We start from the raw sequence: 13809 nt of genomic DNA, 5'->3' as shown, positions 1-13809 counted from the left end.
TAATGCTTTTAAAATATTTTCAGGAAATGTCCCTAAAGTTGCCTTTAACTAGTGATGTTTTCAGTCTCCCTACCTCCACAAAAAAATCCTTAAAATTTATCTTCCAGTAGAGAAATTGTTTAATTATCATAGGCTGCAACGTTTCTTGAGCATCTAAACTGCTGGTGTTATGCGAGGCATTGGGGGTAGAGACTGAAGACTACGGTTCTCCACCTTGGGCCCTTCTCTCAAGCAGCTTCCAGACTAGGCTTTGGCATATTGAAGCTGCTTAGAAACAGCTTGAGGTATAGCAAGAGGTACATAGATCCAGTGGGATAGGAAACTTAACTTCTGGACATTACTGTGGCCCCAAAGGACATGTTAACAGTCTCAACAGAAGATATTTTACAAAAGTTTCAGAATGGAGTCCATATAAGAAGGAGGGCTGACTAAATGAGCTCACTGTTGCCTGGCCAGGCGTGGCTCAGCGGTTGAGCGTCGACCTAGGATCCAGGCGATCGGGGTTCGATTCCCGGTCAGGGCACATGCCCGGTTGCGGGCTCGATCAATGACTCTCTCATCATTGATGTTTCTATCTCTCTCTCCCTCTCCCTTCCTCTCTCTGAAATCAATAAAGATATATTTAAAAATAAAACAAAATTAAAAAATAAAAAATAAATGAGCTCACTGTTGGCCCATTTTCCATTCATTCATTCCCTCTGCTGGCCAGTTATTTTACAACCAATTCAGGGCACAGACACCATGCTGTAGAAACAGAACTGATGAGGCAGCTGGAAGAGGTGGAGTGAGATTCCCCTCTATTTGGATTCTGGCCCAAGCTCTTATTAGTCCTAATCTCTGAGCCTCAGTTTCCTCATCTGCAAAATGGAAATGGTAATTCCTGCTTTTCAGTCTTGATCTAAGGAGAAGAGAGAGCTTGTTTACATTTAGTAACGCTGTCCAGGAGAATCTTTTGTAGTGATAAGAATGTTCTATATCTGCCATCTAGGCAGGAACCACTAGCCTCCACTGTGGTAACCGCTATGGTCATCAAGCCCTTGAAACGTAGCTAGTGTAACTGAGGAATGGATTTTTTTTTTAAATCCTCACCCAAGGACATTTTCTCCATCGATTTCTAGAGAGAGTGGAAGGGAGGGAGGAGCAGGGGAGAGAGAGAAACATCGATGCAAGAGAGGCACACTGATTGGTTGCCTCCTGCATGCGCCCTAACTGGGGCAGGGAACCTGCAACTAAGGTACATGCCTTTCACCAGGAATCAAACCCAGGACCCTTTGATCAGCAGGCCAACACTCTAACCACTGAGCCAAATCGGCCAGGGCAGGAATGGAATTTTTAATTGCACTTCATTTCAATTAATTAACTGCACATGTGGTTGAGGCTCCCATCGCGGACGGCACGGATCTAGAGGGCCCAGGACAGAGAGGACAGCACTTGCTCCCACAGCGGCCCCAGCAGAGGGGATGCGGAACATGGTATAGATAACACAGCTGCTGTTCTGCACCTAGTCGGGACACTCAAAGACACGAGTCACAGACCTGTGCATGGAGAAGCCCACGGGCTTTAGCAGCACAGAGGGGGTGACTTGCAGGGCCAGGTGGGACTAGGAATGGCTAGTCTAGTGGGATGAGGTAGGAGTGGGAACAGGGCAGGGCAGATGTTCCTGCAGAGGGAACAGCACATGCAAAGCATGGACAGAGGGCAGACCCTTAGAGTCAGGACCTGCAGTGCTTCAGAGCTGAAACTGGGCTCCCTGGGGAGCAGTGGGGACACTCAATTAGGAAGGTAGGCCTGGGCTGGGCACTAAGGAGCCCCACCTGCTGGTTTCAGAAAACAGTTTCTCCTGGAAGCCATTCCAGGTTCTAAAGAAGGAATAGACAGTTAAATTTCATTTGTGACCCTAATCATAAACTATGACCTCACAAGCCACTACTTGGGAGCAACTGCTCAGCTGTGGGTGACTTCCCCGCCCTCTGTTTCATCCCCTCCCTCTACAATATGGCCCACAACGCGTGGCTCTCAGCCATGCCACGGGGGTCCTCCTGCTGCCACAGGCTGGCGTCTAGGAGAGGTCTTCTCACCAGGCACAGAGGGCCCCAGGGCTCCATCCACACAGATCTGCCTCTCATCCACCGACGAGGGCTTGAGTGTGTACACAACGAACAGCGCGACCCTGAATGTGGAGAGAGGACACGTTCAACGCGGGGCTCAGCCGTGTCTGCCAAACACATGGAGGTTTTCTACACAGATCCACCCAAATGCAGCTGCAAGGGAGGGTTTGGGGGGATCGAGTTATTCTGTGATTAATGCAATATTTCCAGAGACTTCTTTGCTCTATCGGGATTCATCGGAGCAATTAACCCTGGCTCTGCCAGATCAGTGGAGCAGACAGTGGTGAAGATGGGAAAGGCCAATGTCATGTCAGCTGGGCTGTTCTTCGGGAGATGGCTGGCATGCTGGGCCATCAGCCTGTAGTGGTGGCTGTGCTCCTGGAAAGCCTTGAATTCCTGGCACAATAAGTGTGTCTGAGCACCAGGGAACAGGGAGCACACAGCCCTGCTGGGGAGTCTCTCGTATCTGCCCCTTTTCTCAGCTCTTGGCCCTGAACAGAAATCTCCTGGAAGCTTCCCAGGAACAGAACCTGGCACTGCACTGAAGGGGAGTGATGCTGTGTGGAGTGCGGTCAGGAGAGGGCTCGGGCCTACATCCCCTCAAAAACCAGCCCCAAGGCTCTGCCCTTGCCCCTGGGAAGCTTGGCGCAGTACCTGAGCAAGTCCTGGATACTGAAGTGGCCCCTCAGCTGGCAGCCCAGGATGGCAATGATGGTGGGGATCTTGGAGGGGGCGAGGCCCGGCTCATTGAAGAGGAAGACGAGTCTAGGTATGAGCTGTGCTCCGTGAGCAACTTCAGCGTTCCGGGGTCCTTCCCTGGCGAGCCCGGGAGAGAGGCAGTAAAAGCTTTTACTGGAATGAACCAAATTTGCTGTGTTTCTGCTAAAAAGGTTTTCCAGGCTGGGCTTGCTTCGTGGCCCTCTGACTCCATGCTGTCAGACTCCCATTGAATATGTGTCTGCCGAGTGCAGAGCCGCTGGGGATGGGGCCCCGGTGCCCTCCACCCCCCGGAAAAACTGCCTCAAAGACAAGCCCCAATTATTGACTTCAACTCAGAACCTCAGGGAAAACTAATGGTGGTCTCAGAAACTCAGAGCAAAGAAGGCAGCCTGGAGTATGACCAGGAGCACTTCCCAACAGCCAGGGACTCAGACCTGTCTGGTGCGCACTCTTCCTGCCCCCCCAAAACCACAAAGTGGATGAGCAGCCGCCGGAGTCAAAGGGGAGCAAGACAGAACTCAAACATCCAGATGCTCCTCCTTAGGCTAATCACAATGCACTTTCCAGTAAATTCTACTCCCCCCAAGAAAGCAGCCCCCAGGGTGCAGGCCCACCTCTTAGAAAACAACAGGTACAGAGAGAAAGTGGGAAATGGGAAAGAAAGCAGGCGGAGGACTTGAGGCTGGGGGAATGCTCTTTATTGACCTTTCAGCTCAATACACTGACTTCTGCCCAGCTCCGAGCCCCGCGTCCCTGACACTCAAAAGGGACGGCCGGCTGTGCTGAGTGGATGCATGTCTGCGGCCTCTGCGCCCCTGCCTCCCGTGAGATCCTGGCCCAGCGGAGCCACTGCTTCGCAGTATTTCCTCTCCTGGCCGCACCTTGTTCCTCCTGGAACTTGTGGCACCAAAAACCGTGTGAACTGGACCGTTGATGTGTCTGCCCCCGTCTCCCTTCTCCCTTATTCTGGTCACAGCCCCTGGTTTTCTTTGGAACCCCCTCTTTCTAACCCCCTCCGTCCACCCAGAGTGCAGGCATGCTTCCCGCTCGGCGCTAGGCCTGCGGTGCACAGGGCAGCTCTCCCCGCCACCGTGCTGAGCAGAGGTGCTCCGAGGAGCCCCGCAGCCGCCTTGCTGCCACAGAGCCTGTGGAAAGGACACCAGCCAGGTGGAAAACGGAGACAGGATCAGGGACAGACCTCGGGTAAAGTGACATGAGTGCCACCAGCCGCAGCTGGAGCTCTGCCCCACTCAATTGTAGGAGCAATAAATCCCCTCTTTCTCCCTTCTTTTCTCCTCGCGCCCCCTTCTTCTGTCCCCTTCCCTAAGTTGGTTGGAGTGCATTTCTGCCCCTTGCAACCAAAAGAGCCCCGACTGATTCAGGACGACTTGCAGAGACACTCAGAGGAGAGTGGGATGGGAGGCAGTGCGTTCTCTTTTGCTGGCTGCACTTACTGAGCCCTGAGATGGTGGTGCGGGGCAGGGCCCGAAAGCTGCCTTCCCGGCCCCAGACAGCAGGGAGACGGACACTCCCCACACGTGTGAGCCGCTGGGAGGGGTGCTGCTATAGACTGAGTGTTTGTGACCCTCAAATCCTTATATTGAAACCTATCCCTCAGTGGTGGGGCTTTGGGAGGTGATTAGGTCGGTGGTGAAGGTGACACCTGGTGAATGGGATTAGTGACCTCATGACAGAGACGCCAGAGAACTCCCTCGCCCCACCCACCAGGTGAAGTTTCAGTGAGAAGACAGCCACCTATAAACCAGGAAGCAGGGGCCTCACCGGACACCAGATCTACCACCTCAGATGCTCAGCCTCCAGACTGTGAGAAATAAATTCCTGTTGTTTATAAACCACCCAGTCTACGGCATTTTTGTTACAGAAGCCTGAACAGTCTCAGACAGACATGCTGCCATCAGGGGACCCAGTGCTCTGGGCGTGGGCGAGGGCCATCTGCTCAGCCACTGGCCCACCTGCCCTCTCAGCCACTGGCCCTCCTGTCCCTTTTCTTGGCGTGAAGCCTTTGGTTTGAACGTCTAGGCTGCCAAAGCCCAGCCTACCTTGGTGATCGAAGGATTTCCACAAGATGGGAAAAGAGGGAGAGCTCCAGGTTGTCCACAGTGTTCATCCAGAGCTGGAAGACAAGCACACAGTGAGCCAGGGCATGCGTGAGCACGGGTCTCCAGGCAGCGCAGACAGAGAGCGTGCCATGCATGGTCTCCTTCGGCATGGAGGCCCTGACACAATTCCCCACCTCTGGAATTAGGCCCAATCTCTTGACGGGATGTGGAGGGCCTTGCCCAGGGAAGAGCTCAAACACCGCTTCTCTCCTCCTACTGTCTGCAGACGCCTGGTGCTTCACAGTGGGTCTAGATCCTAACAGGACACCCGGCTAACCAAGGCCTGCCCAGCCCTGGGCCCTGCAGCCAGTCCACATGCCAAACTCATCTCATCCTGCAAGGCAAATGCCGGTGTTCCCACTTTAGAGATGAGAAAATAGAGGCTGGACAGACCAATTCAGTTCAGTGGCAAGTCCCACCCACCACCAGCCGGTGGCAGGACTGGAACTGGAAGCTGAGGCTCACCTTTCGGGTTGTACGTTATAGCACCTACACACCCAGTTGTGCAGGCAACACTTCCTTCACGAAACCCGCAGCCCAGCCCACGCCCCTTCTCCCATACAACAGAACTTCGGCCCACACCGAGGTGAATGCCCTGAGGCTCTGAGAGTGAGGTCACCACTCAGGCTGCCTTCATTCATGCAGCTGCTCTCCACCCTCTGGGACCCGGTTCATGGCAAACCTTCATGTCTCGTTTCCATTTCCCTTTAGAGAACTCTACCATTTCTTATCTCTAATTACAGCCATTTCCTAAGGCCCCAAATCTAGCAGGTTCAGAAGTGGGATTATAATAGTGCATTCATCTAGCACCAAAATGAGCTCACACTTGCAAATTATGCCATTTGTGGGTGGTAAGAAGTGCTGTGCAAAGTCCTCAAATGATATCTGCATTCAGTAGGTGAGAAGATTGAGGCTCAGAGACGCTAAGAAACTTGCCTGGCGATGCACGTGTATCAATTGGCAGAGACTGGTTCGAAGCCTGGTCTGTCGAACTTGGAGCCATCCTCTTGCGTCCTCCCTGTATTCCCCGACAGGCACCTCCTGTCGACTGTGGCCCACGTGAAAGAAGCAGGGGCCACGGCTCCATGCTCTTATGCGGGGAAGCAGAAGAGCCTCGGCGGATCCAAGCCTATCAGGAGGCTCTTCTGCTTCCCCTTGTCTCCAAGCCCACCCTCTTCTTGAGGGACTTGGACCATCAGTAGTCGGTTCTCCCACTGGTGTTTTAACCACCCCTTTTCCACTCCTCCCTCCTCCTCAGCCTATAGCCAGACTCAAGACTCAGATCTTAAGTCCTGACATTTTCAGGACTGTCTCTAATCCCCCCTCCTCTGTCCCCTTCACCTTACTTCTGCCCCATCATTTACTTTCCATTAGCCTGTCAGTGACCTCCAAGTGACCTCCAAAGACAATGTGCACATTACTGCCCTTATTTTACTTGATGTTGGCAGACATTTGGGAAACTTCTCCTTTTTGAAATTCACGCCTCGTAATCTTAAAATTTTATTTTATTTTGTTTGTTTTACTTTGGTTTTTTTAACTTTGGTTTTTATTGGTCGCCTGCTTCCTTAACCTCAGCTTTAAAAGCACCAGCTCACCCGAGGAAACCGTCTGCTCAGGAAGGGTGGAAGGGCGGTGCCCTCCTCATTCCAGGAGTGGGAGCTTGGGGGCTCCTGCCAGGTGACTTCCGGGCCGGGTGGCAGCAGGGGTGCCTGGGGGCTGAGCGGCCTGGGCGTGGGCACAGCAGTTTGAAGGGGCTGCTGCCTTGCTTGGCGTGCAGCGGAGCCCTCCATGCACGCCTCCTTTCCTGCTGTGCTCGGGTGGTCCCTACACCCGGCCTTGCTGGCTTCCTTCACAACCTTTTTGTTCATCTTCAGATCCAGTCCAGAGTGTTCTTCCAGTGGGGCTCACTTAGCTAATAATTTTCTTAGGATTTGGGGGGGTTATATTAATGAGTAAGCTTGGCCTTCAATTTTTAATTCCCCATACTGTCCTTTTTTGTTCTGGTATCAAGATTAGCTCATAAAATCATCTGGAGTGTTCCTTTTCCAGTTTCCTGGAGGAGTTTTGGAGGCTAGGAGGGCCTGTTTCCTGACAGGTAGAACCTTCTCCACAGACCCCCCAGCCTAGACTTTCTTTGTAAATATTGTTTATAAGATTTTAAACCTGTGATTCCACTTATTTGATGGTTATGGGACCACTTGAGTTTTTTATTTCTTTTTGAGTGAGTTTCAGAAGCTTACATTTTCTTGGAGATTGTTCAGATGAGCCAAGTGTTGACAGTTATTGGCACAAAGGCGCTGACCCCGCTTCCCTGTGCCCTGTGCATGGCTCATGCCCAGAGGCTCTGCCTCCCTCCCCTTGCTCGGACTCCTTAGGGTGCTTCCTCTCTTTCATCCTGACCAGTCTCGGCAGTTCGTTCTCTTAGAGCCAGTTATTGGCTGCTTGATCCTTTCTAGGTTTTTTTTTCTATTTAAATAATCAATGTTCTCATCTTTATTACTCCTGCCTTCTTTCTTGGAATTTTGTTTTTGTTTGTTTTTTGTTCGGGGTTTTAGTGTTTTTGTTTTGCTTTGTTGGTCTCTTCTAACCTCTTGATCTGCAGCCTCTGCTCATTCATTTAAAATGTTCTCTCTTCTAATGTGAGGTGGGGACTATAAAATGTCCTCCGTGTCCAGCTTCCGGCCGCCTCCCCACAGAGCGTGGGTATATCGTGTTTTCCTCACACTCAGTCCTAAGTCCATTCTCATTTGGATTATAACCCTCGTTGATTGTCTTTATATCATTGCCCTTGTGGCCTTCAGGTTCCAAAATCTTCCCCCTGGATTCCTGCAACCATCTCAGGCCCCATCTCCCTGCTGGGGTCTCCCCACCTGAGTAGCAGACCTAAAATAAAATTCTAATGTGCCATTCTCTAGTGAACATCCCTAGGTATCAGCAGCTAGCAAAATTTGTCAACAATCCAAATTTATTTATGAAGCCTTTATCCTAATAATTCTAAGGAATTTTTAAGTGGGGGGAATGTATACAAAAAAGTACCGAGTGTCACGGCACTCGCTTGTCACAACAAGATACAGAAATCATCTGAGAATTGACAACGGGATCATGAAGAACCCAGGCACAGCACAGGTTATCCCCTGGCCTCAGCACAATGCTTGTAAAATCCATAATAAACTTTTTAGATGCTTATGTTACGTGGGAAAGGGCAGGACTAACAATATCCACGCTAAGATCATGACTGTAATAAAAAGATAACAGTACCCACAGAAAGTTTGAAAAGAGGGTGCATTCAAGGCTGACAACAGTTGTCTGGGTCTCAAAAATAGGAGCTCCCACCCCATTTTTCTCTCATTTAAATCATTCTGTTATAAGCCTATATGATTTTTAACTCTAAAAAAAGTTTTTAAGATACTTCCATGGACTCCAGCATCATTGGCTAAAATGCATGTCCTGCAGCTTAGCGCCTTCAGCCTGCCTCCTCTCCCTCCCCTTCCAGCCTCACCTCCACTTGCAGCTACTCCTAGGCAGGTGGTCTCCCGGCCACTTGCTCTCAGTCCCCATGGTTGCTTCCATCCCTACATGTGTGCAAATAGCATGCACTCTACCTGGAGCACCCCTCTGGTGCACTCGGCTGGACTCCGCCTGAGGCCTTGGTCTGTAAAGCTGAGCCCACTGTTCTCACCCCCACTCCCCAGATGCCCTGCGCCTGCCTCCCTCACACCCAGCACACTGTTGGGTCACCTTCGTCATGTCCAGGCCCCGGTGGCTATATGGAGGGGCTGCGTCCCAGGCATCACCATGGGACACCTCTGTGCTGACCCCGTGTGCACTGAGTCAAGGATGCGTCCTCAGTGGGCCTTCCCCCTTCCCCCCAGTGTCATGCAGAGCTCCTCACTCAGCCTCGAGCCTGCCCTCAGCATTTCTCAGTCACTCCTTTAAGGGAGCGCTTGTGAATGGCAGGCACCATTCGGAGCGATCGGCACATATTTTTTAAACCCTCATATATATAGCACCTTGCAGTTTCTAAGTCCTTTCCTGGATGCCATCTGCTTTGACACACACACCAGCCTGTTACAGAAGATGCTGGTCTCTACTTCGCACTAGTGAAAACTGCAACTCAGGGAGGCCAGGAGACTTGCCCAGGGCCACTGGCGGTGGGATTTCATGACAAAGCGGGACCCCTGGGCTCCAAGCCTTTTTGAGGTTTTCCCGCCACAGCCATCACAGCCACTGAGGAAGCTGGGTCTAGAGGAGGCTCCAGACTGTCCAGGCTTCTACAGTCACACACTCCAGGGCTCCAGCCCCACCTGCAGTTTACCTCAAAATTGCAGAGGATGTGCTGGAAGACTCCAACGTTGGTGAGGGTGGAGGTCCCGAAGCCCAGCTCCGCGGTGCCGGCGATGGCGAGGACCAGCTGGAAGACACGGTGGCTGAGCAGAGAGGACTTCTGCCTCAGGAGAAGCGCCAGCACCTGCAACCGTTAACACGAGCCGCTTGCTCCCGAAGGCGTCGGGACTCTCCCTCACCGCTCCTCCCAGCACCTTGCTCAGCCCAGCCCGGCCCCTTGCTCTCCGAGCTGCCTCCTTTGGCCTTGTGTTCTCAGAAGAAACACATGCCCCCCCCCCCCCCGAGCTGCTTCCCACCACCGTCCACCTGTCTGGACTTGACACTGACCTCTCCATGGGGACCCCTGCTCCTCCCTGAATCTTCCTGTCTCCAGAACGCCATTCTCCCTCTCTCCTGGCTTCCTCCCCATTGCTCAGTGCTCTCTCCCTTTATCCTTACTGGATCCTATATTCATAGCCATCCCCTAAATGCTGCTGTATCACCAGGAAGGCACCGACTACCCACAAACCCAGTTACCCCCCATATCACTCCGGGCTGCAGCCACCAGACGCGCCACTGAACTCCGTCGGACCCTGGGAACCAGCACACACGGGCACCCATGCCAGGGGGAGGCACTGGGATCCCAGGGGCCCAGCCCCACGTCAGACACCAATAAGATGGGTCCCTCCAGCCTCATGTTGCCGTTGACCTCAGCCTGCAGCCAGCCTCTGCGTCTGGGTTCTCATCAGTCCCATCCCAGCCTTCAGCTCAGCTTTCCCTCAGCTCATTCCCTGGCCTGGATCTGCACAGTTCACCCCTTTCCCGCCTGTCCTCTCACACACGCCCTTTCAGGGCGCCGGTGGAAAGTGCTGCTGCTTGTCATGAACTGAGCCTGTGCCCGCCCAACACCTGCGCGCAAAGCTTGACCTCGCAGGGAGATGCCTGGGGGGCCCTGCGTGGGGTAGTTGGGGTCAGATGAGGCCAGGGGAGTAGAGCCCTCGCAAATGGGACTAGTGTCTCCCCCATCCCTCTCTTCCACCAACAAATATGCGCTAGTGTTTCTCTTCTTAAAACACCCCTCCCTGACCCACACCCCCGCTCTGACCACACTCGGTGCCCCTCGTCACAGGCAAACTTCTTGAAAGCTCCGCGCGCCCGCTGGCTCCACGTCCCCGCCTTATGTTCTCTTAAACCCCCTTCCGCTGGCTGCTGCTTCTGCCTGCCACCTGCCTTAGAAAGTCACCAAGGCCCCCGGGTGCCAGGTCCGACGGAAACTTCTCTGTCCTTGGTTTGCTTCATTCTGAGCACTGTTAGGCCACACGGGCCTTCTCAAAATGCTTTCTTCTTTCAGATTCTTTAGCAAAATTTTCTTTCATTTCTGTTCCCCCTTCTTCTCAATCTCCTTCATTGGGTTTTAAGCATATTTCCAACCTCTGCAAGGTCATCTCCTTGTTATTCCCTCTTCAGTCCCTTTCTCTACTTCTCTTTGACTATGTCACCCATTTTCTTGGAGTAAATAGCACATGATGATACTGACGATTCTCACATTTACACCTCCAGCCAGCTTGCCCTCTGAGCTCAAGCCATCTGCCCCTCTTGATATTTTACTTTTGATGCCTCACCGATGTTTCAGACTTAGGAGGTCCCAGTGCCTCCCTTATTCATGTCTGCTGCACCCTTAGCAGTGCTCAGTCCCGTGCAAACAGACCCATGGGCCACTCTGCCGCCTCTTCCTAAAAATGCAGCCAACCCACCCCTGTGGCCCTCCTCCAGTCGCCTTTCTTTTTCATGGAGCTCTTTCGACTCGGCCCCCAGGCTGCTCTGTGGCACATTCTCTCCCCCAAGGCGCGGTGCTCCGGTGACAGCGCTTATTAAGGACTCTCGATAGGGCAGGTTCTACTCCTGGCAGTGAGGAGGCAGTGGTGAGCCCCAGAGGGGCCGCTCTCTAGAATTCGGGTTTCTGGGAAGATGGCCGGGTGACACTGAGCGCAGGGTGTGGTGTTTTGGGAAGAGAGTCTCTGACACTTACTGCATTCTGTTTATGCTAAAATTATCTTGGTTTTATCTTATTTCATCCTTCTTGATATGCCCATGAGAGCAGAAATTGCTTTGTACCTTTTTGGAAATGCTCACAATAATTATTAAAATCCCTAACCACAGCAGATATCTAAGTGCTAAATTGGGACAAATCCCACTGCTACTGCTTTTAACAATATAATAAAAAAAGTTGTATATACCAAAAGCCCCAATTCTTGAGTTTTAATAAAAACCCAGACATACCCATTCACTTATTACAAAAATATTTACTGAGCATCTGTTTGGTCTCAGTAATACACTTGCAACAAGTAAGGAGCACCCAGGCCTTTAGAGGCCTACAGTCTATCGGAGATGAGCAGAGGATCTTTACAGCACTGTGAGTATGGTTAGCGTGTGAGTGTGTTAGGACTGTGGGTGTGTTAGCACTGTGGGTGTGGTCAGCACTGTGAGTGTGGTCAGCACTGTAGTGTGATCAGCACTGAGTGTGGTCAGCACTGTGAGTGTGTTAGCACTATGAGTGTGGTCAGCACTGTAGTGTGGTCAGCACTAGGAGCTGGGCAGCACTGTGGGTGTGGTCAGCACTGTAGTGTGGTCAGCACTGTGAGTGTGTTAGCACTGTGAGTGTGGTCAGCACTGAGTGTGGTCAGCACTGTGAATGTGTTAGCACTGTGAGTGTGGTCAGCACTGAGTGTGGTCAGCACTGTGAGTGTGTTAGCACTGTGAGTGTGGTCAGCACTGAGTGTGGTCAGCACTGTGAGTGTGTTAGCACTGTGAGTGTGGTCAGCACTGAGTGTGGTCAGCACTGTGAGTGTGTTAGCACTGTGAGTGTGGTCAGCACTGAGTGTGGTCAGCACTGTGAGTGTGTTAGCACTGTGAGTGTGGTCAGCACTGAGTGTGGTCAGCACTGTAGTGTGGTCATCACTGTGAGTGTGGTCAGCACTGTGAGTGTGTTAGCACTGTGAGTGTGGTCAGCACTGAGTGTGGTCAGCACTGTGAGTGTGTTAGCACTGTGAGTGTGGTCAGCACTGAGTGTGGTCAGCACTGTAGTGTGGTCATCACTGTGAGTGTGGTCAGCACTGTAGTGTGGTCAGCACTGTAGTGTGTTAGCACTGTGAGTGTGGTCAGCACTGTGAATGTGTTAGCACTGTGAGTGTGGTCAGCACTGTGAGTGTGGTCAGCACTGAGTGTGGTCAGCACTGTAGTGTGTTAGCACTGTGAGTGTGGTCAGCACTGTGAGTGTGTTAGCACTGTGAGTGTGGTCAGCACTGTGAGTGTGGTCAGCACTGAGTGTGGTCAGCACTGTAGTGTGTTAGCACTGTGAGTGTGGTCAGCACTGTGAATATGTTAGCACTGTGGGTGTGGTTAGCACTGTGCATCACACGGTGCCACAGGTGAACCAGAGAAGCCACAGCCTCAGCTCAGGGACTCGGAGCCTCACCTTGGAACAGGGGATGGCGCTGCAAGCCTAGGGCACAAGTACACCAAGCCACACGATGTGTTTATGGACCCGTAATTGTGCAGGACTCAGGGAGGCAGGAGTGCACATGGGAAAGGCCGGCGGGTGGGAGGTGGGGCTGAAGGACAGGTTGGCGGTCAGTTCCAAAAGGCCTTTAGAAAGTAACCCCGGGAGCCTAGAATGTGGTATTAGTGGTTGGACACCTCTAAAGAGTCCACACAGGGGAGAGGTGTCATCGGGTCTGCTATGTAGAACTGACTGGTGTCCGTGGCCTTTGACGGGGCAGGGGGAGGAAGGGCCCTGTCCAGCTGTGCAGCAGCCCAGACAAGAGGAGTGTGCCCAGCGACACCATAGTGCTTTCTTCTCTCAACCCTGGCCTGGGGGCAAACAGCAGGATGCTCTCTCCCAGGACCCTTGCATCTGGAGGTACCACCCACCGCAGCCTGTGTGCCCCGGCCTTGTCTAAACTCGCACCCAAGGTCTGCTCCTGGGGCCCTTTCCTGCTGCCTCCCAGCCATGCGGGAGGGGCCTCTGGGGCTGGGACCAGCCTCATCTCACTTTGTGGAGGGAGCAGCAATAAGTCCCAGTGGACACACAGTAGGCTCCCTGAACAGGCACCTACGCAAGCACACAGCTCATTAGCTCACCTAGTCATTACAACCCTGCACAATGGGTGTTATTACTCCTCTCATTTTATACCTGGGAGGGCTGAGGAACAGAGATTAAGGACTGAAGATGGCCAACACGGACAGAGCACTTATTCTGGGCCAGGCACCACCACCTGTGCTGAATCCAGGCCTCCCTGCAACCCCGAGATGCAGGGGGCACGAGTCTGCATCACACCAGTGGGGAAGCTGAGAGAGGGTGAGTGACTCATCCAAGGTTCAACAGCAAGTTGGAGGAACTCAAACCTAGCAGCCGAACCCAAATCTAGCACTCTGGCTCCGAGCCCTGGGCCCTTAGCGAAGAACCGCAAATGATCCTGGAGTTCATCAGAGAAAGGTGCTGGTAGCTCAGAGCCCCTCCCTGGCGGGCTGTCGCCCGG

General features: G+C 52.7%; 1 protein-coding gene across 1 annotated transcript in view; it reads right to left on the bottom strand.

The window, feature by feature from the left end:
• The window catches only part of WDFY4 (WDFY family member 4), a 252408-nt gene that overhangs the window by 147855 nt on the left and 90744 nt on the right, over positions 1–13809 (bottom strand). The window contains exons 24-27 of the mRNA XM_081157692.1: positions 9264–9416; positions 4889–4962; positions 2763–2924; positions 2079–2170 (exon numbers count right to left, since the gene is read on the bottom strand). Of these exons, the coding sequence (XP_081013818.1) occupies positions 2079–2170; positions 2763–2924; positions 4889–4962; positions 9264–9416 (481 nt within the window). The remainder of the gene's footprint in view (positions 1–2078; positions 2171–2762; positions 2925–4888; positions 4963–9263; positions 9417–13809) is intronic.

This window comes from Miniopterus schreibersii (assembly GCF_964146895.1).
Source record: "Miniopterus schreibersii genome assembly, chromosome: 14".
Classification (NCBI taxonomy): domain Eukaryota; kingdom Metazoa; phylum Chordata; class Mammalia; order Chiroptera; family Miniopteridae; genus Miniopterus; species Miniopterus schreibersii.
This window is presented reverse-complemented; position numbering and strand designations above follow the sequence as displayed.